Genomic DNA, 26,613 nt, shown 5'->3' with positions numbered 1-26,613 from the left:
CTTTTGGGTCCCTGAAGTACCCCCTCCTGAGGTAATCTATGCACAGGATGCACAGGGCCTCTGGGCCAGTCACAACGCGGTGTGTTTGCCACTCATTCCCAGTTAGGCTCACTTCAGCTTTCAACACAGTCAGCTGTTGGGATCGCCCTGTAACTCCCGAAAAACAAATGGGTTCTGCCCCTTTATGGTTTGAAGGCATTAGGGTGCATTGTGCATCGGTGTCCACTAGAGCCTTATATTCCTGTGGGTCTGATGTGCCAGGCCATCGAATCCACACAGTCCAATAAACTCTGTTACCCCTCTCCTCCCCCTGGAGGCAGGGCCCCTCTAGTCCTGGTCACTGTACTGATCCACTTGCCTGGGCGACATGTAATATCATCCTTGAAGGGGTACCTTTCTTTCGCGCTTGACAGGAGTCGCTTCCAGAGGCTGAGGGTTTGTGTTTTTCTCCCAATAGCCTTGTCAATGCCCCCTTCCCTAGACAGGGATCCCAGCTGCCTAGCTTCCCTACTGTCTAGTTCCAGGCCATTGGCCCTGTTATCCCAGCACCAGAGCAGCCAGGTAACAGCCTTCTTGTTTGGAAGGCGGCTAAAATCCTTTCACATGTCTTGCAGTTTGCCTTGCAATAGCAATTGGATGATCACCGTCTCATATGTGGGTTCTGCCTCTTCCTTCCCTGTTTTCGTGACGGCCCTGGTTCATTTTTATCCCTCACTAAGCGAGCTGATTTCTTTAGCCACATTTTCTTCTGTACAGGGGCAACTGATATGGGAACAGGTGGGTTCTCTGGTTCAGCTGCCATGCCTGTCAATCTGTCATCAGATTCAAGGACCTCCCTTCCCCTTGGAGGGTGCCGAACAGTGTCAGACAAGGCCACTCGGTAGGCGTGGGCCAAGACACAGCACACTGCAGTGAGCTGTGTGTCCCTGGAATGGACAGGGTGACAGTGTACTTTTCCCAACTGTTCGACCGGTTTGTCAGGGCTCTGTACTTGTTCAGGGGTGAAATCCCAAAACACTTGAGGTGCCCACTGTTCTAGGAATTTGCCCATGTCTTCCCACACACCGTGCCACTTGTAACTATCCCGGTTGGGGCAGATCTCTTGAGTTTTCTGAGGAGTTCTTTAACCCCAGGCAGGACCTGAAACACCTTGCAGACACACAGCAACAGGGCCATGCTGGCCAGGACACGCCCAGGACATTCGAAATCCTCAGCGGCTGTTGTAATCCGCCTGCGCGACAAGGGCGGGGTGAAGAGCCGGCGGACGGGACCCTGCCCCGGCTCCCCCACCGGTTGGGGGCGGTTACCAACGGATTCCCCGAGGTGGCGCCCGAGGAACGGGCACGGTGCCAACGCCGCGTGCACGGAGCAGCCCCCGCCGCGTGGCAGCGCCATGACCGTGTCATGAGCCAGAGTTACACCGTACAGCACCATGAGGGTCCTGAACCCTCTTCCAGAGATCATAAACAGAATCACAGAAACATGGAATGGTTAGGGTTGGAAGGGTCCTCAAAGATCACCTAGTTCCAACCCCCCTGCCATGGGCACGGACACCCTCCACTACACCAGGTTGCCCAAAGCCCCATCCACCCTGGCCTTGAACACTTCCAGGGATGGGGCAGCCACAACTCCTCTGGGCAACCTGTTTCAGTGCCTCACCACCCTCAGAGTGAAAATTTATTGTCTTATATCCAATCTAAATCTGCCCTCTTTCAGTTTAAATCCATTGCCCCTTGTCCTATCACTACATGCTCTTGTAAAAAAGTCCCTCTCCAGCTTTCCTGTAGGCCCCTTTTAAGTACCGGAAGGCTGCAGAGCACAAATTGCAAAGAGTACATAGGGCATGTAAGGAATTGCAGAAAACCACCACGAGAGCAACCTGAACAGCATTATGGTCAATCACTATTAACACAATAGAATAAACACGTATAACAAATTTGACTCTGTCGTTATCCCAACCCTTCGTGCCCCATGCTGGGTGCCAAAAAGGACTGTCATGGTTCAGTTCAGCCAGCAGCTGAGCTACCACACTGCCGCTCGCTCACTCCTCCCCCAGGCAGGATGGGAGGAGAAAATCTGAACGAGAGGGGTGAAACCAGTAGGTTGGGATAAGGATAATTTAATAGAACAATATCAAGAGAAAGGAAAGAACAGGGTAATCAACCATAAATGTAATCACACAAGAACAATATGAACTGAACTGCCACATGGAACCCGCAGCTCAGCCCGCTCCAGACCCCCAAAGCGAACCCCCTCCTCCGGCTGCTCCCCCAATACATACTCTGAGCATGGGGCCACATGGTATTGAATAGCCACTGGCCAGGCTGGGTCAGCTGCCTGAACCGGTCCCTTTCAGCTTCCCGCGGAAAAAAGTTAACTCTTTCCCAGCCCAACCCAGGACAACGGCCAAAGAGAGAAAGCGCACTAAAGAGAGAGCACGAGGTGGCTGAAGAGGCTGCTGCGGGATACAGAAAGGAAAGGGAGAACCAAGAGCGGCAACGTCCTCCTCCGGATCGTCTCCTCAGCAAAGCAGCCGGTGGTGGCTGCAGCCGCTGCAGAGATGACTCGCACCCTGCTTTCCCCTCACACTGCCACGTTTCAGGTGGCCATTTCAGAGCCCCCGAGACACTCTCAAGTGATAAGCGCCACTGGTGTGCCTCCATGTGCGCCCTGAGGCCGGGGTGAAGAACCTGCCCGCCCAGACACTCCTCGGGGAGCCGGTGCCACAGAAGTGAGCTCACTGGACATGGAGAAGATGCTACTCGGTCGGCAGTGGGAACTGTCCCGCACCTTTTCTCCACAGCAAAGCCACACTCAGGGGCGTCGGACCCGCCGCAGCTGAGGAGGCCGTTGCGAGGAGGCTTGTGCAAAGGACTTATTTTGCAAAAGAGCAGAAAGACTCTTTGTAGGTCCTTTGAGTATCTTCCAGCCAGTGGGACTGGGCCTTGCTGTGGTGCTGACTTCTGCCCTGGTGCCGACTTGTGCCCTGGTAGCTGTTGCTGCTTTTTTATATACAGGCAAAGACAGCACAACTTGGAAATGCAGAGGTTTGGTTCAGGATGATGTGAGCCCAGAGCTGGAACACAGGACAGCAGTTGCCCTGGGGCACCTTCTCCCCGACCCCTTCAGTGAATTACATCCCACAAACTGCCATGTAGTGCAGGAGGGATGATTCCTTCCTACGGAAGAAACATCATCCCATTCCGCTGCTTCTCCTGCTCAAACCTGTACCTGTCTGTGGGGTGCCAGCCCTTGTTACACAGCTGCCTCCAATGGCGTGGGTCAAAGAGCACGGGTCAGGGCGGAGGCAAAGGTGTAGGACTATGGGGCTCGGCTTGGCCCAGCACTGGACTCAGGCCCCAAGGTGCATCTTGGCCACACAATGAACAGTTCATCACTGTCCTACGCAGCTCTGCGTTTGTCTGCGGCTTGGATCGCGACAACTACAGCATTTCAAAAAATCCGAGACGGTACAGATTGAACAGTTCTTTAATCTTTAGGTATTTTAGTTAGATATGCAGTTACAACTCCTGTAACGGTTGCTACAAAAAAAGCACATACAATAACCAGAGTTAAATTTAAAAGCAACTAGGCATTTAACATGAAACAAACCGAGGAACTGAGCCTCTACGCTAGAACTAGCTTTTGTAAAGAAAGTGGTCAGAAACAATTAACAGGAAGAAAGATAGATAAAAGGCTGATTCTTTTTCTCCCCTCAAAATCATTAATGTGGAAGTAGAATAGTACCCCATGGTAAAGAAATCCTCCAACTACATAAAGCTAGAGTTAAAAATTAGAACTCTCTTAAAATAAGTTTTGGGGTTTGTTGATAAGGAAAACTAAAAACTACATTAGGCTTCAAATTAGGAAAAGTCAATATTTAGTTGTAGCTGAGTGTAGATTCTTAAAAGTCAGGGAAATGTCTCCAGTTCTGTGATTATAAAAAGCTCACGCATTTTATACTGTAGCAAAATGCCAGGATGCTGCAGTGTTTTCAGGAACATTTATGAAGTAGAATAATTTGCAGTAGGCTGGTTTTTAAAATCAAAGCACATCACAAGTCCTATTACAAACCCCCTCCCAAGGCTTAATTTGTAATTTAGTACCTCTTCCTAGATATTTTCTATATTCCAGTGAGCGGATAAAGGGCATGTGACAAATTCTGGCATCACTGTACAATACTGGAAAGAAAGTTTTTGAATTTATAAAAACAGACACAACGTTCTGTTGCATCAGGCCTGACCTATGGTTCACTCATTTTTCCCCTGTCCAGGGAGCACTTGCACCGCGCAGAGCGAGCGTGCAGAAGTACGGTGCCGTGTCGTTCGCCTGCTGTGCCCCCAAGGTTAGAACGCATTTTCAACCCAGCAGCCACGGTCACCCCGCGCCTGCTCTGCGCTTTCCGGAGCCCTGCCTCCCTCTGCGCAGTCAGCGGACGCTTGCTTTGCAAGGGGAGCCTTCGCCAGAATCACGGCACCCCGAAGAGACGACGCAGAGCCATTTAATGCAGGAAAGCGACGCGCTTCGGTCTCGCAAAGCACACTGAGCGTTATCGCCTGCACTGTGTAGACGGGAGGGGGGCACCCCCCCCACATGTTTTAGTACAGCGTACAGCTATAGGCACCAGCAGTAAAAGTCGATCAGTACTGACATCCCTATAAATGTAATGTACCCTGCAAAAGGCTAACAGTAAGCGTTTCTCTGGCAGCGAGTGTCTTGTGCATTGGATTTCTTCTGAAGATTGGAGCACAGTGCTGTCAGACCGCATAGCTCTAACCAGACACTTGGGTCTTATGCTCACCAGCACTAGACACATTAACTTTCATCACACACAAAAACCCCAAAATTCCCTGCGCTTGCATCATACACAAGGAACATGTGTAAGTCGAACTGTTCTTGGCAGAATGCTGCTTAAAAAAAAACAAAAGCCAAGCCAGCCTGACGTTAGGTTTTTCTTTAGAATGAAATCTATCTAACTGTTGCAATCAAACTCGCTGTCTCACAGTTCAAAAAGTATTCTCTGTTATCCCTCCAGTTCCCAATATCCTCATCGTCAAAGAGATGATCAGACGGCTGCAGGAGCTGCGCCATACTGAGCAGGTGCAAAGAGCGTACGCTCTCAATTGTGGAGAAGTTGCCACAGTCAGTTACGAGATTCAGATTCGCGTGCTGCGGGAATTCGGGCTTTCTGACGCTGCTGCTGAACTTCTGCAGGTATGAAAAATTGCTGCATAGGACCACAGGTGCTTGGATTCTGTTCTGCTTATGAGCTGACTTGAACGTGTAATCTGCAGTACGAGAACCGCTTTGTGTGCGCGCACGCGGGTGTGCAAATGCTTCGAAATGCCTGCGTAACTGCAGAACTGTCCAAGCGCGTATTACAGTGAGACTATGGCATTTGAATGCTGGGATTTTATAAATGGTTAAGTGCAATGTATAAATATTTTTCTCAAGAGATGTTGTCATTCAGGGTGCTCTTACTGCCGCAGATTTTGAGGACGAAAAAAATCTGCCAACGGGGCTGTTGATGAGAATAGTCAAACCATAACTAGAAATGTAGACTATGATTCATTCGGGGATCAGAGAGGAAAGAAAGTACTAACTGATACCGTAGGTTTGTGTAGTACTTGTCAGGACTGGGAAATTGGAAATCCTGCTTCTGTTTGTATGCTGCCATTAAAGCAAACGCATTTGTTGGTCAGCTTATTCACACAGTGAATCTGATGCTTCTTGTCTTGGTTTTTTTTAAAAAAAATCTTTATTCCATGGTTGCTATAAAACCTCCCTAACACATGGAGGCGATTAGGTGGCACAACTATCCTGTTACAGTACTAGCAGATTTCTGGTTCCAATGCATGTTAGTTTAGGAGATTTTTCTAGATGACTTACTGCTTTCTTTTGTTACACGCTGGATTTTTTTCCTTTGCAGAATCCTCACAAATTTTTTCCTGATGAACGATTTGGAGACGAAAGCCCACTGCTGACAGTGAGACAGTCTGGACGATGTCGCGTTAACAGCACTCCCACTGCAGAAACCATCTTTACAGAACTGGACTCTTTTGTGGCCTTCCATCCACCATTGCCCCCTCCTCCACCTCCATACCACCCACCAGCAACTCCTATTCATAACCAGTTCAAAGTGGGCTGGAAACAAAGGGTGCCAAGTCACCATCCCTCCCGTTCCTTTTCTTACCCGTGCAATCACTCGCTGTTCCACTCCCGAACCGCACCCAAAGCTGCACCACCTGTGTACTTGCCCAGTGTTAAAGCAGCTCCCCCTGATTGCACAAACACTACAGGTCTGGGGAGACAAACGGTGGCTGCAGCAGCAGCAGTGATGGCAGCTGAGAAGCAAGTAGTAAGTATTCTGATTTCTCCTCTAGTCCCTGTCTCTGACCACTCAAAGTAGCTTCTAGAGAGGAGCTGGAGAGAATTCTTGTGATGAAGTAACTTGGCTTTCTTAAATAAAAGAGCATCTCTGTTGGTTAGGAGAAGAGTTTTTTACTAAACAGGCTGTCAGCATTCTGCATCCCAAAGGCATGTCCTAATCCCTGGAAGAATGAATGTTCCAGGGACAAGTGGGACTCAAAAATCCTCAGAAATAATACAGTTTATGTTAAAACAAGGCATAAATCAACTTCAGTAGTTGACTGCATGCCATAATTCAAGGGTAGAAATAGGGATGATGTTTTGGGTATTCACAGGTAAGTAGTCCTGAAGTAAACAAATGTGTATGAGGGAACCTGTGGAGCATGTGAAGGCCTTACAGCTGTGAAAAAGATTTTAAAATTAATAGGCAAGCAGAAATTGATAACTGCAAATACAGCATTTAAAGACAGTCATTACCGTTGCTGAACTGCACTGTGATGCAATGAAAACACACTACTAATGCACTGAACAAAGACATAGCTTTGTGAAGTACATGAAATGCTAAGTAAAGAATTTGGTAATTTATTTCTGTAGTGAAAAAACTGTTTCAGTGCGCAGAGTTGTGTCATACTGAGAACCTGCTCTTTAGGTGCAAATCTGATCTGGAGTTCTGAATGAATTTTTGCATGGATTTCTTTAATTTATTTTTTTTCCCCTTTAGCAGTTGTCCTAAATATATTGCACATATTGGACTCCTTCCTTGGTTTTAACCTAAAATACTTAACTTCAAATTAGAATTGTTTTCTATTGTTTGTTCAAGGGTGAGTTTTGTAACAAAAGTCTCCCTTTCTTTATCAATAATGATTTCACTAAGGAAACTGTATAGTGATCTTTTTCACATTAGAAATATCTCTATACTAGGTTGTTTACATAAAAATGCAAGAAGCATAGACTTAATATGGATGGTATTTTTGTTCTGTATTATTTTAGCAATTTGTGAGTTACTACAAATCAGTGATTACTAAAATTATTTTCAATACAAATGATAAATACGAATAGAAATTTTAACTCTCTTGTCTGGAAGCCTGTAATATGCTTGTCTCATTGCAGGATTGTTTACAAGTGTAGGCGAGAAGAATGCCATGCAACATCTTCCATGCACTTTGTGGGTCTAGTCAACGTTGTGATTGATGCTCCCCCTCAAGCCCTGAGGCTGTTGTGCATACACATACGTGTGCAAGCAGAGGGCTGCATCTCTAGTGACAAAATCGGTGTTTTGTGGCTTCTGCGCACTGAAACTGAGCTGGGATCATCAACAGGGCTTTAAACTAGATGTGAAGGGGGTGGGGGGTATTATCAGACTTAGAGGATTAACAGCCGAGGACGGCCCTCCATTGTCTGATGAAGGGAGTGTAGGCAGGTGCCTTCGGCCTGCTGCCTCAGTGATACTAGGGGGTGATATGTGTAGTCAAGAGCAACACACAAGTTGCCTAGAGGTTAAAGAGAATCCCAAAAATAACAGCTCAGGTAATAAACTTCCCCCGCTAGGGGTGCCGTGGGGTCGAAAGCCCAACTTACGTGCTTCTATACGAACGCACGTAGTATGGGCAATAAACAAGAGGAACTGGAAGCTCTTGCTATCCGGGGAAACTACGACATAGTTGCCATCACTGAAACATGGTGGGATGACTCGTATAACTGGAGTGCTACCATGGATGGCTACAAACTCTTCAGGAGGGATAGGAGAGGTAGAAGGGGTGGTGCGGTTGCCCTGTATGTAAGGGAAGATCTAAACTGTTTAGAGTTAAATGTTGGGGATGACCTAGTAGAATGTCTGTGGGTGAAAATCAAAGAGGGGCCTATGAAGGCGGATATTGTAGTGGGTATCTGCTATAGGCCACCCTATCAGGACAGTGAGACTGATGAGCTATTCTTTAAACAACTGGGGGAAGTCTCGCGCTCACTAGCCCTTGTCCTTATGGGTGACTTTAACCTGCCTGATGTCTGTTGGAAGTATAACATGGCAGTCAGGAAACAGTCTAGGCGGTTCCTGCAGAGTGTGGAGGACAACTTCCTCTCACAACTGGTTAGTGAACCGACTAGAGAAGGAGCTCCCCTAGACCTGCTGTTTGTGAACAGAGAAGGTCTTGTGGGAGATGTGAAGGTTGGAGGACGCCTGGGGCTTAGTGACCACGAGATAATAGAATTCTCAATTCTAGGGGAAGTTAGGAGAGGGAACACTAAAACGGCCAAGCTGGACTTTGGGCGAGCTGACTTTGGGCTGTTTAGAAGTCTGGTTAACAAAGTCCAATGGGAGACAGCTCTCAAGGGTAAGGGGGCGCAGGAGGGATGGTTACTATTCAAAAAGGAAATTCTGGAGGCACAGGAGCGAGCTGTCCCTGTGTGCCAGAAGTCGAGCCGCCGGGGTAGAAAACCAGCTTGGATAACAAAGGAGATTTGGGAACATCTCAAAAGAAAAAGGGATGTCTACAAGTCTTGGAAGAATGGGCAGGCATCCAGGAATCAATACAGGGAGGAAGTTAGGGCATGTAGGGAGATAATCAGGGAGGCAAAAGCCCAATTGGAACTTAGACTAGCCTGCTCCGTAAGGGACAACAAAAAGTCTTTCTATAAATATATTAATAACAAAAGGAGGGCTAAAGATCACCTCCAGCCCCTACTGGACTCAGGGGGTACGTTAGTCACTAGGGATGAAGACAAGGCTGAGGTCCTTAATGCCTTCTTTGCCTCAGTCTTTAATAATAAGGTCAGCAGTTCCCAGGTGAGCTGGCCTTCGGTGTCTGAGTGCAGGGAGGGAGAGCAGATCGAAGCTCCTGTGATCCAAGAGGAACGGGTCAAGGATCTGCTCCTTCGGCTGGATGCCCACAAGTCTATGGGGCCTGATGGTATCCACCCGAGAGTCCTGAGAGAGCTGGCGGATGTCATTGCCAAACCCCTGTCCATTATCTTTGGGCAGTCTTGGCTCACTGGGGAAGTTCCGCTGGACTGGAGGCTGGCGGATGTTACCCCCATTTACAAAAAAGGGCGGAAGGAGGATCCGGGGAACTACAGGCCTGTCAGTCTGACCTCGGTGATGGGCAAAGTCATGGAACAGGTTATCTTGAGTGCTATTAATGAGCACATACAGGTTAACCGGGTGATCAGGCCCAGTCAACATGGGTTTATGAAAGGCAGGTCTTGCCAATCAAACCTGATCACCTTCTATGACAGGGTGTCCCGCCTGGTTGACGAGGGAAGGACTGTGGATGTAGTTTTCCTGGACCTCAGTAAAGCCTTTGATACAGTTTCTCATAGTGTTCTGGTGGAGAAACTGGTAACTGCTGGCCTGGATAGGCACACCCTCCTTTGGGTTAAAAACTGGCTGGATGGCCGGGCCCAAAGAGTGGTGGTAAATGGGGCTAAATCCGGCTGGAGGCCGGTCACCAGTGGGGTTCCCCAGGGCTCAGTGCTGGGTCCAGTTCTGTTTAACATCTTTATCAATGACCTGGATGAGGGGATTGAATGTACCCTCAGTAAATTTGCGGACGACACCAAGCTGGGAGGCTGTGTCGATCTGCTCGAGGGTAGGGAGGCCCTTCAGAGGGATTTGAACAGACTGGATCGTTGGGCTGAGGCCAATGGCATGAGCTTTAATAAGGCCAAGTGCAGAGTCCTTCACTTGGGGTATAAAAACCCCAAGCATCGCTATAGGCTTGGGGAGGAGTGGCTGGAGAGCTGCCTGGCGGAAAAGGACCTGGGGGTGTTGGTTGACTACCGGCTTGATATGAGCCAGCAGTGTGCCCAGGTGGCCAAAAAGGCCAATGGGATACTGGCATGTATCAAGAATAGTGTGACCAGCAGGAGCAGGGAGGTGATCCTGCCCCTGTACTCGGCACTGGTGAGGCCGCACCTGGAATATTGTGTCCAGTTTTGGGCCCCTCGCTTTAAGAGAGATATTGAGCTCCTGGAGCGAGTCCAAAGAAGGGCGACTAAACTGGTCAAGGGGCTGGAAAATAAAACTTATGAGGAGCGGCTGAGGGAGTTGGGGCTGTTTAGCCTGGAGAAGAGGAGGCTGAGGGGAGACCTGATTACGGCCTATAAATACTTGAGAAAAGATGGTGGGGAGTTAGGGGAAGGGCTCTTTACATTAGTGATGGGAGATAGAACAAGAGGAAATGGGCATAAGCTTAGTCAGGGGAGATTCAGGTTGGATGTTAGGAAGTATTTCTTCTCTGAAAGGGTTGTCAGCCACTGGAATAGGCTGCCCAGGGAAGTGGTTGAGTCCCCATCCCTGGATGTGTTTAAGAATAGGGTGGATGAGCTACTTGAGGATATGGTTTAATGGGATTAGGGATGGTTGGACTCGATGATCTCTAAGGTCTTTTCCAACCTAGAAATCTATGAATCTATGAATCTATGAATCTATAACAAACCATTTGTTATGTTCTGCACAGAGCACCTTGTTTAGTTGGATAATGGCAAGCGGCTTAAAGCAGGCTTACCTTTTGAGAGTTTAACAGCAATTGTCACGTACTGCGTATTCAAGTCAAGGTGCGTTTAAGAAGGAGCTATTATTGTGGCACACCACCTTCATGAAGGAAAGTTGTCTTAAGCTCACAGGAGGGTGAAGGTTGGAGGAGACATGTTCTTTAAACATCTTAGGAAACCTGCAGGCAGAAGTTGCTCTAGGCAAAGGTAGATTAGGAAAATGCCATTTTGAATTACAGAAACGATCCTAAATACAGTTTGTATTTAACTTTTGCTTTGTGTCATGGACCACTCTCTTTTCTCTTGCAGTGTACTCAGCCCTTGCTAAATGAACTGATGCCAGATATCGCAATGGGTGTGTCAGCAATGTCTTTAAAAGACAGAAGATTACCAGAGCTGACTGTCAACACAGAATTAAGCCAGACGGTTACAGAGGCAGGACCTGGTCCACCTCAGCACATTTCATGTATTCAGAACAGACACATGCCCACTTCTCGAAAGAAACATGCAATAGAGCAAAAAATAGATGCTCGAGAAAATCAGCAGGAATATCCGGACTTCTATGACTTCTCCAATGCTGCATGCAGACCCTCCACTCCAGCGCCCAACAGGCACAGTCCTTCGCCTTCACAAGGTATATATTTTGGCCCAGATTTGTATAGCCACAATAAGGCATCACCAAGTGGCTTAAAGTCAGCCTATCTACCTTCCCAGATATCTCCTAAAAAGCAAGAGGATTCTAGGAGGGAATACCTGCTCTCCCAAGATGGGCATCAACACAGACAAAAGAATGAGCCAATACACCTCGATGTCTTAGAACAACCTCCCCAGCGACTGGACTTGGCATTGGCTACCCAGGAAAATGCTGGTAATGCCCCAGTTCACATCAGGGGCAGAACAAAAATGGAAACTGATTTAACCTATGGGCTAACCTCCAACAGACCTTCGCTCTCTGCGTATGCCTCTGAAATGCAAGAAGAAAGACCCAGTAGGAGACTGGCAGATGACGAGCCATTGGAACATGGTGCACAGAGAAATGCAGATTTGGAAAGGGAAGATGCAGTAAGCAGAGGAAGGAGGTCTCCAAACAAACCAGACTTCCTGTATAAAAAATCTGCCCTATGAAAGCAACCTCCACTATTTCTCTGTGCCTAAGAGTTGTAAACATCCCATTCTTTGCAGCTTTTGGCCTGACGTCTGCCAGACGTTCATTCATGCCAGCGGCTAAATTCAGCTTCGCTCACATCTTTTGTACATACATTGCTTTATTAGAGACAGCATGTTATCAGTTTATTTTTAATGCTGCTTCTGGTTTTATTTGTGGGAATTTTTTTTAAGCAAATTTAACTAAGCCTTTTAAAACAACAAAAAAAAGCTGGTACCTTTTTTCTACAACCTGGTAGCCTTTTGCACCTGTACATCTATTTTAGTGTATTAGTTTTGTACTAGTATGTTGAACTTTACTGTCACATTTAGAGGACTGTATTTTCATACTTTTGCATTTTCCCTTTCACCTGCCAATTCCCTATGTGCATTGAGTTGCACATTATGAAATGTATTTTCTTATGAGATAGTAACAATGCATTTATTTTTTAATTATAGGAATTCCAAAGAACAGCACATCAAAATACTACATTTTTAGTTAGATCTTTTGTTTAAATCTAAAATCTTCCTGACTTTTATGACTATGGCAAGAATCCAGTCTAATGTTTTGTTTGAAAAGTTTTGGCCCACTTCAAGAATTATATTTGAGTTTTTAAGAGTCCAGGGGGATATTTAGGAGTCCAAATTCCAGTGAAATTCACAGGGATATGACAGTCTGATTCTGTTTGCTTTCTGCTTCAGTTGTGACCATGGAGAACTTCGTGATCACCCAGAAGCACTTACTAGACAGACTACAATTGTTCATTTGCCCATGCAGAAATAAATCTAGAAATACTGTAAAAATGATAGTAATAATTTGTTCTTCCAGCTACCCACACATGGGGGTAAGTGAAGACCGGCGTTGAAGATTCGTGCTAAATCCTGGAGCATCAGGAAGACAAGGCGTAGTATCTTCGCTGTTGCCTGAATGGTAACCCTCCACTTGAGAGAGTTCCTTCTCCAACAGAGGTGCTGAGGTGACTGCACGTTGCCTTGAGTTCTCCTGCCTATGACGAAACAAGGGCTTCACTCTTAGTGATGTCATTCAGTGTTTCTTACCTGATCTGAAGTGTTGCTGACTTCATAATTGCAGCTGTTCTGTGAACAAAGTCAAAGTGAAGAGCAACTGCTCTAGCATGGTGAAATGCGCGAAGCTTTAACACTCTTAAATTACATTTCCGTTTCCCAACTTTGCTTTTTTTTGAAGCACAGAAATGAGATTCATCTCTTCACGTGGTATGAAGAGAGAATGACAGTGCTGGCTCCCTGCCACTGGGTTGGGGTTAAGCAACGCACTGGGTGTAACCGTTATAGCTAAGTGCATCCTTAACACCTACCATGCAGTTTTTACCAGAAATTCATTGCATTTAGGATAGGGATCTGATGCCACTGCAGTGTAGTGATTACTGGTAAAAAGGCCTGTTTGGATTTTTTGAAGTGCAGTTTCCATAATGAAGAACTTCCCTGTAGTAGAAAACTTTGATCCCAAGTGGGACCTAAGGACTACTTTAAGGTTAGGTCGAGTTGTTTCCTGCAGTTCAAAATGTTTAATTAAACAGAAATCTTGCTGCAATTTTAGTTTTAGTTGATGGCAGATTCTTACTTTACTCGTTTCATTGAAGTGTGCAGGGCCTAGTAACAGCACCACAGTGTTACTGAAATGCACTGAATACTGCATTTCCAAATTACCAGGTAGCTTCTAGATAAATGACAATATGGGTGTTCAAACCAGTATATCCTATGGTCTCCTGCATACGCATCCATAGGCCTCCCACTTCTGTGAAAGCTCTGCAGACACCCCTTTTGAGGTGCAGTCATGGAAGGTGCTGTGGAGGACTGGAGGAGAGACTTAGCTAAACTGCACAGGTGATGTCTTGTGGGTGAAAGGAGGTGTTTGGGTTTTTTATTTCCTCTGTCAACTGTTTTATTCTGGGTTTTTTTGACCACAGTCAAGACACTTGGTGGTCCTGGCCTCGTCACCCATAGTATTTCCATGGGACTGCAGTGTGTAGAACATTGTTAAATGCAAGGAGGTGTCAGTAGGGGGATGGTGCTGCTGCAGGTTACAGACTGAGGTTCATTGGATTTCTTCTGAAGATTGGAGCACAGTGCTGTCAGACCGCATAGCTCTAACCAGACACTTGGGTCTTATGCTCACCAGCACTAGACACATTAACTTTCATCACACACAAAAACCCCAAAATTCCCTGCGCTTGCATCATACATACGTTGGTAGCTTCATTACTACAGTTGTAGCTGTTTTCAGGAAACTTAATATTCTGAATAATTTATTTTTACCTAAAATCCATAGATGTACTTTGAGAAAACTGTTTTAGGTACCGTAGTTTGATGTGGCACTGTGTGCCTGGACAGAGATGGGGCTGAAATCTACAGGTGTAACTTTTAAGCTTGAATTTTGTGGGGACATAATTGATGAAGACTGAGAAGTTTTGAGGTTATGGCTTGAGGGAAATCATGAAATGCTTTGGCTATGGAATAGGCTGGTGAGAAATGCCTTTGGGGGGACACGTCTGCATTTTAGAATACAGAATTGCTTCTGAAGTCTCAGAAGCTGAGCAGTATTAAAAAGAGAATAAAGTGTTCAAAAGTAGGTGCAAAATGAAAGCCAAGTCCTTCTGAGGCCACACAGACAATCAGGCCATGTAGACAATCTGCATTTTCACTTGTTTATTTCGAGTTGGGAAGGAGATAGCCGCTAAGGACAGCTGATTGGAGGTGGAAAAGGAGGATTTGTCAAATTACTGGAACTGTATTTTTGTACTCAAGCATAGGATTTCCTACCTAGTTGGATGTGCAGAGGGAGAGAGACAGTGTTTCTTCTTCTTCATGCAAGCATTATTGACAAGCTAGTGTCCATACTACACTTCACTCGCAGACCACGCATACCCGTGCTACCTGCTGCTTCTTGTTCTCTGTCTACTGAAGTGTTGGTGCAGAAGCTTGTTTACATTAAGCACTTTCTGATAAGGCTGGAAATTAACATCTTTTTCTCCTGTAAATTTAATGGAGATAACAGATTACTGACTGTATTTTGCTTGAGGTATGAACATTAAGTTTTCTTGGATGAGGAAGATTTGTGCTCCTTGATCTAGTTGAGAGAGCTCAGACTTTCACTTAATGAGCAACACGCAAAAACTTCTTATTCCCCTTTCCTTGATCCCTTCCTCTTTTCCTTAATCTATGGATGAATAACTTAATTCCTGAAACAGATTCTTCCTTTGAAATGTTTTGTTGTTCCACGGAGTTACTGTAGTTGTGTGTTAATAACTGCTGTGGTGATTGGCAGTTTCTTGTTGTATTTTTCCTGTTCTTGAGGAGTTTCATTTCTGAAAGTTAAGGCTGTGGCCACCCGTACTTGTAAGCCTTGGTTTTTGTCCTGGGATGTCCCAAATATTTGTCTTATGGGTTTGTATGGTAGGGGTATTTTGAGTTTGGGATTGGTGGGTTTTTTTTGTTTTGGTTGGGGTTTTTTTTTGGTTGGTTTTGTTTTATTTTTGAAAGAATAGCTTGTGCTGTTTGAGGCACTGTTCTTTCTTCTAATAATTCTCTGCTTCTACGGTAGAGGTGGTGCTGAGCCCTGCTGAATGCAGGGAACAGCTGAGAGAAAAAACTGTAAAACCATATTTGGGGTTTCTGTAATTATCTGTAGTGCCGGAAGGTAGCCCTGCCGTCGGCAACTTTACGGTTTTGTTTCTTGTCCTTGTGGTGTTACTGGTATAAAGTCAAGTGCCTTCAATGCTAAAGGCTCAGAAAACTTTCTTAAACTGACTTCGTGTCCTATGCAAGTGTTTTTTCTACAACCTGCATAACCAGTACTTTGTAAAACTTGTTTACGCTTCAATTGTACATAGTGTTTTTTAAAAAAATAGTATTTTTATTTAGGTACCTCCGAACTTGAATTCTAGTCTTGTGTGATGCATTGTAAAACAATACATTTCTCTTGAGTACCATTACAGTTGTAAAAAGGTTTTCACTGGTTCTATTTTTCTACTGTTGCTGAGAAGCATGTAACACCAACTTTATCCTACATATAGTTGGCATTTCAAATAAATGGCTTGTATAGAACGTGCCTGTGTGACTTCTTCCATTTAACTGTTCCCAGCAGGCTGCGGCAGTGCTGCTGGCCGCCTGCACAGACCGCGCCATCATTACTCCGAGCTTGCTGTGGCTGATAGCGGGGGAGAAGACAAATGGTTTAATACAAACCGTAAGATGCCTTCTAAGAGTAAAGGCTCTTAAAACTGACAAGGTTTGTTGTCCCTTTTGGGGAAAAAAAATGAGCAATAATGTCTTTGAACATCAAGGGTATGATACAGACCAGTGTAAAAGGAGGAGTTTGAAATCAGTGGCACTGTTCGAGCAGCCCATTAAAAAGGAAAAGCACTTCAGTGAAATAGTTTGGTGAGTTGTTCTGGCTGGAGCTTAATTGAGACTGTTCACTCTTGAGGGCAATGGGATTGCTCATAGCCAAGGCAGAGCGACTTAGCCCTTATCTAGGAAGTGTTTATTTTCTCAGCAGAGCAGCTAGGCAAAGACACTCATTAAGTACCCAGCTCCCTTCTCTTGAGTTGCAGTTACTCTGCGTCAGCTGAGCATCCACTAAAGAAGAGCTTCACTGCTTCAGAGAGATGATTAAAGGTTTGGAACAGTGTCATCCAGCAGCAGAAAATCTTCACTTGTCTCATTTTGATGTACAACAGCAAAATACTGTGGTTATGTCCTGGAAAAAAACGGGGGGTGAGGTGGGGAGAGAGTACTGCTTGGTCTGAAATCTCTATTGACCCCTTCACTCCCCCATCCAGGAAGATGAGCTTTAGGAGCAACTTCCTGAACTAGACAAATTTAATTTATTATTATGAGCTTCCTGTTTATTTTGCAACAGAGTTCTAAGTCTGCTAACTTTCTAGAAGAGAGGATGCCTCTTCATGGGGGGGCTTTAAGAAGGAAGCACGGCTGCATTTAAAAAGTGGGAAAGGGGGATTGCTAGGGGCTGGGCCCAAGTACCTGCTGGTCACCTCAGGTATGCCCTGCTCCACGACTGTAGTACAGGCTGATGCCAGGAATAGACAGTGCACGTCATGAGTGCTGCCCCTGGGGTGTCAAACTGGAGCTGTAATCACTTGGGTTTGTGGAAATCACGTAGTTGGTTCAAAAAACTTCCTGCAACTGAACTCCTCCCTCTGTGTGATGTTGCTGTCATTTCTTGAGCACAGCCCATTAGATGGGGCTGTGATACTGGGGATTTTAATCACGGATTTTCGTTATTCAGTTATTATTAACTTATTTTCGTAAAGAAGCCACGCATTTTCTTTGTTTCACAGGCAGCAAGACTATGCATACATTGGCATAATGTCAGGTACAAATCATCCAACAGCATACGTTTCCATTCAAAAGCGATGTGGGGACCAACCGTCCCACCTAGCTGCCTGGAGTATCAAGCAGCTTAAAGCATCTGACAAGAGCCGTATGTGACAGAGAGAAAATACTGAGATGCCCGTATCCTTCTTGCCAGTGTAGTTCCTAATGCCTCGCTTGATGTCAAGGAGTCAGGACACAGGAGAAAAAAGATGCATGCATTAATTTGGAACCTCGAAAGCATGCAGGAGTGCCACTGCCACCAACAACTGCAAACCTACTGGGTTTCCTCTGGCAGTATTCCGGTTTAAAGGGGGGAGGGGGTGGGGAGCAAAGACATCTGTTGGCATTCTTCTTCATATAACTATTCTCAGCACAGAGTCTACCTAGAGATTATCAACTCTCTCATAAGCCATTTCTCAATTCAGACACACCAAACCTTCTCACAGATGTATCTGGAATGTTGGGATCTCACTTCGGCCACGCAGGTTTTGCTGGAAATGCCCTCTCTTCTATCTAGGCAGAGTTCTTGGTTAACATGTTGGACTAACCTCTCCAGGCGTCTCATGGGTGGGTGGAGTGGTAGCTCCCGGACAGTTTCACTGCCTACAGGACACATTTCACCCATGACCAATAATCTTGCTCTTTCTAGGAAAATTTGGACCCGCTTTACATTTGATGTGCCATTTATCTGGGCATGGAAAGAGTGCCTGATGCATTCTAGAAGGCAAAGCGAGGGTGTGGTTGTGATGCAGTCGATGCCCCTGACAGCACAATGGAGCAGTTGCCAAGGGGATGGTTGTAAGGGGTGTCAGCAGGGAACGCCGAGCCAGTGTGCCCTGGGCACATGCGGTGGGAGGCTGTGCTGGGCAAGGGCAGGGCAGAATCCTGGGCCTTTGCGGATGTAGGTTCTCAGCCTGCATCAAAAGCCCAGCTGCTCGTGAGAGCACCTGGGGCAGGGAATAGTGCCCACGTCATTGGGACCGGACACTGTCCTTGCGGGCTCCCAGCTGCCTCATACCCTCTCCTACCCACCACACAATCCCTGCAGCTCCCATCACCGCTCCCCCTGCCACCAGCTCCCTCCCAGTACTTTCTAAGCCCCCAGAACCCCGTCTCTCCCTCCTCTTGCAGACCATGACTTCCAAATTATTGCTTGTCTTGCTTTTGCAATTCCTCATTCAACCCCCGCAGAGGGTTAATGATGAGCTGGATGCAGCCACGCAAGAGCGCATGCAGCAGCATGAGGAGTTGATGAATCGACAGATGGCTCAGCTGCTGGAGCAGAGGGACCAGCAGCCAAGGGGGGCCACCCTGCTCTTCACTGCTGCTCAGCAATGGCAGTTCTGGGCCTTTGCTGGAGGTCTGGACCTGCTCCTTGGGCTCTGCTGGTGGCTCTGGAAGAGGAGCCGTAAGCCACGAGGCAGCAGTAAGCATGACAAAAGGCGCAAGGAGGAGGAGGTACAAGAGGAGAAAGACCCCTTACAAATGGACAGGCTGGAGGAGCCGCTGTTGTGGCCACTGCCAAAGAAGGAAAACATATGCAAGCTGGTAGAAGAGCTGGTGAACCACCTCCTCTCTGAGTGCCAAACCCTCTCCAGCAATGCCTTTGTGCCACAGTTGCAGCCAGCTGTCGGGCTGCGCGGCTTCCTGGAAGGCCAGAATGCCCACGGAGAAGACTTTGTCTATGTCCTGCTTGTGCCCATGAAGCCACCCCTCGGGCACTCCTTCCACCTCGAGCAGGGCACCAAAGGGGAGATGCCAGTGAGGAACTCCCGCCTGCGAGTGGAACTTGAGTGCGTGTGCACAAGGGAGCGGCGGCTGGGGGACATGCTCTGCTTCCTCCACAGCCCTGAGGACGAGCTGAGGAGCAGTCAGGGAGCCAGCCTCCTACAAACCCTCTGCACCGGCTCGTACCTCGACATGCACAAAACTGACGTGTGGCTCCAGCATCTGATGACAGCAGCCTCCGTTGAAGCCTGTCAGGAAGCCGCAAGCAAGCTGATAGTGCTGCCCTCCACACGCTCCTGCAAGTTCAGGCTGACCAGCTCCAGCACGACACCCCTCACCGTTCAGCTGATCTTGGCGGTGCAGCAAGGCAGCTCGGACACATTTGTGAGCTTGGAGCAGGCAGAGGTCAGTGCGGCCAGCAGGGCGTGACGGCCAAAGAGCCCACCAAAGGGAGAGCGCGAGGTGGCTGAAGAGGCTGCTGCGGGAGACAGAAAGGAAAGGGAGAACCAAGAGCGGCAACGTCCTCCTCCGGATCGTCTCCTCAGCAAAGCAGCCGGTGGTGGCTGCAGCCGCTGCAGAGATGACGCGCACCCTGCTTTCCCCTCACACTGCCACGTTTCAGGTGGCCATTTCAGAGCCTCCAAGACACTCTCAAGAGATAAGCGCCACTGGTGTGCCTCCATGTGCGCCCTGAGGCCGGGGTGAAGAACCTGCCCGCCCAGACACTCCTCGGGGAGCCGGTGCCACAGAAGTGAGCTCACTGGACATGGAGAAGATGCTACTCGGTCGGCAGTGGGAACTGTCCCGCACCTTTTCTCCACAGCAAAGCCACACTCAGGGGTGTTGGACCCGCCACAGCTGAGGAGGCTTGTGCAAAGGACTGCACTACCGCTGGCCAGCGACCGCCCACCCTCTTCGAGAGACTCCGTTCCCTCAGGAACTGCACCCTGCAAAAGGCTAACAGTAAGCGTTGCTCTGGCAGCGAGTGTCTTGTGCAACACTTTCTCCAGGAAAGCGGGCTTTGGGTGCTGACAGCTCAGCAGGCCCAGAGCTGAGGGTCTCTCACTCCTCCCGCAGGCCATGGCTGCCACAAAACAAAATTCCGTGCTTCGATAGTGCAAAGCATCCCCCAGCACCCGCAGATGGTCGGTGATGAGCTGGATGCAGCCACGCAAGAGCGCATGCAGCAGCATGAGGAGTTGATGAATCGACAGATGACTCGGCTGCTTGAAGACACGGAGCAGAGAACCCAGGAGCCGAGCAGGGCAGCCAGGGGAGCCCTGCTCCTCACTGCCGCTCAGCGGTGGCAGTTCTGGACCTTTGCTGGAGGTCCGGACCTGCTCCTTGGGCTCTGCTGGTGGCTCTGGAAGAGGAGCCGTAAGCCACGAGGCAGCAGCAAGCATGACAGAAGGCGCAAGGAGGAGGAGGAAGAAGAGGAGAAAGACCCCTTACAAATGGACAGGCTGGAGGAGCCGCTGTCGTGGCCGCTGCCAAAGAAGGAAAACACACGCAAGTTGATGGAAGAGCTGGTGAACCTCCTCTTCTCTGAGTGCCAAACCCTCTCCGGCAATGCCTTTGTGCCACAGCTGCAGCCAGCTGTCGGGCTGCGTGGCTTCCTGGAAGGCCAGAATGCCCACGGAGAAGACTTTGTCTATGTCCTGCTTGTGCCCATGAAGCCACCCCTCGGGCACTCCTTCCACCTCGAGCAGGGCACCAAAGGGGAGGTACCAGTGAGGAACTCCCACCTGCGAGTGGAACTTGAGTGCCTGTGCACAAGGGAGCCGCGGCTGGGGGACACGCTCTGCTTCCTCCGCAGCCCTGAGGACGAGCTGAGGAGCAGTCAGGGAGCCAGCCTCCTACAAACCCTCTGCACCGGCTCGTACCTCGACATGCACAAAACTGACGTGTGGCTCCAGCACCTGATGACAGGTGGCGTGGAAATCAATTTTCTGCTGCGCACGCTGAGCCAGACTCCAACAGACCAGGGCAGCAGGCTGCGTGGATCGCGAAGGCAGAGTTGTGTTGAGCTGTATCTTAAAAATTGTGAGAAAATGATTAACTATGTACATGTCTTTTTCCCAGTCTATTGCGTAACCTTACTGTTAGTCATTGTTTTTGTGACTATGTGGTTATTTCCTTGGGAGTATTTTTGTTGTTGTCACTGTCCATGTAGGCCATCCCCGCAGCCTGCTCCCGATGCGTCAGAGCCACTAAATGTAGTTACTAGTCAATGTTAATTAGATGTTAAATTTGTTAAATTTGTTAAATTGTTGTTAAGTCTCTGTTCCGGTGTTGAAAATTATAGTTAGCTGTTATTGTTACACGCCATCTCTTTTCTTCTTTCTTTCTCTACCTCTATCACTTACGCCACCACGGAGAACCATTACTGCAATGAGAAACACCCATTGCGGCTTTCCGTTCAGACATCGCTGGAAAGAAAAACCGCCGACTGTGCCAAAGATCTCCTGTCCTTCCGCGAACCTGAGAGTGGGAAAGGCTTCAAGAAAGCCAGCTGCCCAGCATGCGCCCAGACCCGAGGTCCAAAGAACATAGGGGACTGGAGACCCCCGAGTGACGGCACTGGGCATGCGCAACACTGCCAGGTCGTGAGTGGGGCCAAGCAGGACCGGAGACATCACATGCACCTACTGGGCGAGTCGGTCTGTAGGGACACCGCATCTCCGTGGTGGCAGGTCTCCTCCAACTCTTCCCTTCTCTGCGTTTTCTTCTCTCTCTCTCCAATAAAGTTGTTTGGCGCTTGACTCCGTTTTGTTTTAATTCTGTTTCCAAGAATATGAACAAAACCCGTGCTCTGTTCTATGACCAGTGTGTGACACTAACGTAATACAATTTAATTCCTTGGCTATTTTTCTCCCAAAATCAAATCCCCCTGGGGTACACATCGGACTTCCCCATCCTTCTGCATCACCCACCACGTGCACCCAGGTTCTTGGGCAAAAACAGTCCCACGAGTGGATTTGCCTTTGCCTGAGGCGGGACTAACCCAGACCGCCTTCCCTAACATATTCTTTACACGCACTACAGGGACCTTGTCCCCGTCTACAACACATGGCTCCAAGCAGGGCCATTCTCCCTGCCTGAAGTGCAGAGTACATTCTTTACATCTTGTCCTTTCCAGACTGGCGCAAGGGCTACTGCATGGACAATCTCCTGTTTAATTTGTTCAAAGGCTTGTTGTTGCTCAGGTCCCCATTTAAAATCGTTCTTCTTCCAGGTCACTTGGTAAAGAGCTGTGGTGTGGAATGTGCAACCTCCAAAAACCCACTACACCTAGGAAGGCTTGTGTTTCTTTCTTAGTAGTTGGTGGAGACATAGCTACTATTTTGTTGATCACTTCCACTGGAATGTGGCAATGCCCGTCTTGCCATTTTATTCCTAAGAACTGTATCTCCTGTGCAGGTCCCTTGACTTTACTTCATTTTATGGCAAAACCAGCCTTCAGAAGGATTCGAACTATTTTCTTCCCTTTCTCAAAAACTTCTTCGGCTGTGTTACCCCATATGATAATGTCATCGATGTACTGCAGATGTTCCAGAGCCTCACTCTGTTCCAGTGCAGTTTGAATCAGCCCATGGCAAATGGTGGCGCTGTGTTTGCACCCCTGGTGTAGTCGATTCCAGGTGTTCTGGATGCCCCTCCAAGTGAAAGCAAACTGTAGCCTGCATGCCAGTGCCAAAGGGATTGAGAAAAATGCATTGGCAATGCCAGTCGTGGCATACCACTTGGCTGCTTTCGATTCCAGTTCGTATTGAAGTTCCAGCATATCTGGCCCAGCGGCACTCAGTGGCGGTATGACTTCATTCAGGCCACGATAGTCTATTGTTAATCTCCACTCTCCATTGGACTTGCGCACTGGCCATATGGGGCTGTTGAAGGGTGAATGAGTTTTACTGATCACCCCTTGGCTCTCCAGTTGGTGAATCTACTCACGGATGGGAACCAGAGAGTCTCGGTGCGGTATTGCCACCAGTGCACCGTCATGGTAGCAATTCGCACCTGTTGTTCCTTAACCTTCAGCAATCCCACAACAGAAGGGTCCTCCAAGAGACCGGGCAAGGCAGACAACTGTTCAATTTCCTCTGTCTCCATAGCAGCTACACCAAAAGTGCACTGGTACCCTTTTGGGTCCCTGAAATACCCCCTCCTGAGGTAATCTATGCACAGGATGCACAGGGCCTCTGGGCCAGTCACAACGCGGTGTGTTTGCCACTCATTCCCAGTTAGGCTCACTTCAGCTTTCAACACAGTCAGCTGTTGGGATCGCCCTGTAACTCCCGAAAAACAAATGGGTTCTGCCCCTTTATGGTTTGAAGGCATTAGGGTGCATTGTGCATCGGTGTCCACTAGAGCCTTATATTCCTGTGGGTCTGATGTGCCAGGCCATCGAATCCACACAGTCCAATAAACTCTGTTACCCCTCTCCTCCCCCTGGAGGCAGGGCCCCTCTAGTCCTGGTCACTGTACTGATCCACTTGCCTGGGCGACATGTAATATCATCCTTGAAGGGGTACCTTTCTTTCGCGCTTGACAGGAGTCGCTTCCAGAGGCTGAGGGTTTGTGTTTTTCTCCCAATAGCCTTGTCAATGCCCCTTCCCTAGACAGGGATCCCAGCTGCCTAGCTTCCCTACTGTCTAGTTCCAGGCCATTGGCCCTGTTATCCCAGCACCAGAGCAGCCAGGTAACAGCCTTCTTGTTTGGAAGGCGGCTAAAATCCTTTCACATGTCTTGCAGTTTGCCTTGCAATAGCAATTGGATGATCACCGTCTCATATGTGGGTTCTGCCTCTTCCTTCCCTGTTTTCGTGACGGCCCTGGTTCATTTTTATCCCTCACTAAGCGAGCTGATTTCTTTAGCCACATTTTCTTCTGTACAGGGGCAACTGATATGGGAACAGGTGGGTTCTCTGGTTCAGCTGCCATGCCTGTCAATCTGTCATCAGATTCAAGGACCTCCCTTCCCCTTGGAGGGTGCCGAACAGTGTCAGACAAGGCCACTCGGTAGGCGTGGGCCAAGACACAGCACACTGCAGTGAGCTGTGTGTCCCTGGAATGGACAGGGTGACAGTGTACTTTTCCCAACTGTTCGACCGGTTTGTCAGGGCTCTGTACTTGTTCAGGGGTGAAATCCCAAAACACTTGAGGTGCCCACTGTTCTAGGAATTTGCCCATGTCTTCCCACACACCGTGCCACTTGTAACTATCCCGGTTGGGGCAGATCTCTTGAGTTTTCTGAGGAGTTCTTTAACCCCAGGCAGGACCTGAAACACCTTGCAGACACACAGCAATAGGGCCATGCTGGCAGGACACGCCCAGGACATTCGAAATCCTCAGCGGCTGTTGTAATCCGCCTGCGCGACAAGGGCGGGGTGAAGAGCCGGCGGACGGGACCCTGCCCCGGCTCCCCCACCGGTTGGGGGCGGTTACCAACGGATTCCCCGAGGTGGCGCCCGAGGAACGGGCACGGTGCCAACGCCGCGTGCACGGAGCAGCCCCCGCCGCGTGGCAGCGCCATGACCGTGTCATGAGCCAGAGTTACACCGTACAGCACCATGAGGGTCCTGAACCCTCTTCCAGAGATCATAAACAGAATCACAGAAACATGGAATGGTTAGGGTTGGAAGGGTCCTCAAAGATCACCTAGTTCCAACCCCCCTGCCATGGGCACGGACACCCTCCACTACACCAGGTTGCCCAAAGCCCCATCCACCCTGGCCTTGAACACTTCCAGGGATGGGGCAGCCACAACTCCTCTGGGCAACCTGTTTCAGTGCCTCACCACCCTCAGAGTGAAAATTTATTGTCTTATATCCAATCTAAATCTGCCCTCTTTCAGTTTAAATCCATTGCCCCTTGTCCTATCACTACATGCGCTTGTAAAAAGTCCCTCTCCAGCTTTCCTGTAGGCCCCTTTTAAGTACCGGAAGGCTGCAGAGCACAAATTGCAAAGAGTACATAGGGCATGTAAGGAATTGCAGAAAACCACCACGAGAGCAACCTGAACAGCATTATGGTCAATCACTATTAACACAATAGAATAAACACGTATAACAAATTTGACTCTGTCGTTATCCCAACCCTTCGTGCCCCATGCTGGGCGCCAAAAGGACTGTCATGGTTCAGTTCAGCCAGCGGCTGAGCTACCACACTGCCACTCGCTCACTCCTCCCCCAGGCAGGATGGGAGGAGAAAATCTGAACGAGAGGGGTGAAACCAGTAGGTTGGGATAAGGATAATTTAATAGAACAATATCAAGAGAAAGGAAAGAACAGGGTAATCAACCATAAATGTAATCACACAAGAACAATATGAACTGAACTGCCACATGGAACCCGCAGCTCAGCCCGCTCCAGACCCCCAAAGCGAACCCCCTCCTCCGGCTGCTCCCCCAATACATACTCTGAGCATGGGGCCACATGGTATTGAATAGCCACTGGCCAGGCTGGGTCAGCTGCCTGAACCGGTCCCTTTCAGCTTCCCGCGGAAAAAAGTTAACTCTTTCCCAGCCCAACCCAGGACACGGCCAAAGAGAGAAAGCGCACTAAAGAGAGAGCACGAGGTGGCTGAAGAGGCTGCTGCGGGAGACAGAAAGGAAAGGGAGAACCAAGAGCGGCAACGTCCTCCTCCGGACCGTCTCCTCAGCAAAGCAGCCGGTGGTGGCTGCAGCCGCTGCAGAGATGACTCGCACCCTGCTTTCCCCTCACACTGCCACGTTTCAGGTGGCCATTTCAGAGCCCCCGAGACACTCTCAAGTGATAAGCGCCACTGGTGTGCCTCCATGTGCGCCCTGAGGCCGGGGTGAAGAACCTGCCCGCCCAGACACTCCTCGGGGAGCCGGTTGCCACAGAAGTGAGCTCACTGGACATGGAGAAGATGCTACTCGGTCGGCAGTGGGAACTGTCCCGCACCTTTTCTCCACAGCAAAGCCACACTCAGGGGCGTCGGACCCGCCGCAGCTGAGGAGGCCGTTGCGAGGAGGCTTGTGCAAAGGACTTATTTTGCAAAAGAGCAGAAAGACTCTTTGTAGGTCCTTTGAGTATCTTCCAGCCAGTGGGACTGGGCCTTGCTGTGGTGCTGACTTCTGCCCTGGTGCCGACTTGTGCCCTGGTAGCTGTTGCTGCTTTTTTATATACAGGCAAAGACAGCACAACTTGGAAACGCAGAGATTTGGTTCAGGATGATGTGAGCCCAGAGCTGGAACACAGGACAGCAGTTGCCCTGGGGCACCTTCTCCCCGACCCCTTCAGTGAATTACATCCCACAAACTGCCATGTAGTGCAGGAGGGATGATTCCTTCCTACGGAAGAAACATCATCCCATTCCGCTGCTTCTCCTGCTCAAACCTGTACCTGTCTGCAGGGTGCCAGCCCTTGTTACACAGCTGCCTCCAATGGCGTGGGTCAAAGAGCACGGGTCAGGGCGGAGGCAAAGGTGTAGGACTATGGGGCTCGGCTTGGCCCAGCACTGGACTCAGGCCCCAAGGTGCATC

General features: G+C 48.7%; 3 protein-coding genes across 3 annotated transcripts in view; all 3 read left to right on the top strand.

Annotated features, from left to right (window-relative positions):
• BTBD7 (BTB domain containing 7) overlaps nt 1–12,733 on the top strand; it is an 84,089-nt gene extending 71,356 nt beyond the window's left edge. The window contains 1 exon segment of the mRNA XM_086612768.1: nt 11,167–12,733. Within this exon segment, the coding sequence (XP_086468894.1) occupies nt 11,167–11,982 (816 nt within the window). The 3' untranslated portion in view covers nt 11,983–12,733.
• A 5,643-nt stretch (nt 12,734–18,376) lies between these two features.
• Nucleotides 18,377–19,536, top strand: LOC147528621 (inositol 1,4,5-trisphosphate receptor-interacting protein-like 1). Its single transcript, XM_086613627.1, has one exon. It carries the CDS (start codon nt 18,514–18,516, stop codon nt 19,534–19,536), a length of 1,023 nt encoding a protein of 340 aa, XP_086469753.1. The 5' UTR covers nt 18,377–18,513.
• A 151-nt stretch (nt 19,537–19,687) lies between these two features.
• On the top strand, nt 19,688–21,952 carry LOC147528620 (uncharacterized). Its single transcript, XM_086613626.1, has 4 exons — nt 19,688–19,778; nt 20,185–21,197; nt 21,531–21,713; nt 21,899–21,952. Exons 1-4 carry the CDS (start codon nt 19,688–19,690, stop codon nt 21,950–21,952), a joined length of 1,341 nt encoding a protein of 446 aa, XP_086469752.1.
• The last annotated feature ends 4,661 nt before the right edge of the window (nt 21,953–26,613 follow it).

This window comes from Tauraco erythrolophus, chromosome 6, assembly GCF_009769465.1.
Source record: "Tauraco erythrolophus isolate bTauEry1 chromosome 6, bTauEry1.pri, whole genome shotgun sequence".
Lineage (NCBI taxonomy): Eukaryota > Metazoa > Chordata > Aves > Musophagiformes > Musophagidae > Tauraco > Tauraco erythrolophus.
The sequence above is the reverse complement of the archived record's forward strand: the minus strand, read 5'-3'. Positions and strand labels throughout refer to the sequence as shown.

Coding starts and splice junctions, on each gene's coding strand:
- LOC147528620 (XM_086613626.1), top strand. CDS start 19,688: ATGACGCGCACCCTGCTTTCCCCTCACACTGCCACGTTTCAGGTGGCC. Junction 19,779..20,184: donor TCAAGAGATAAGCGCCACTG/GTGTGCCTCCAT, acceptor CTCCTCCCGCAG/GCCATGGCTGCCACAAAACA. Junction 21,714..21,898: donor ATGCGCAACACTGCCAGGTC/GTGAGTGGGGCC, acceptor TCTGTTTCCAAG/AATATGAACAAAACCCGTGC.
- LOC147528621 (XM_086613627.1), top strand. CDS start 18,514: ATGACTTCCAAATTATTGCTTGTCTTGCTTTTGCAATTCCTCATTCAA.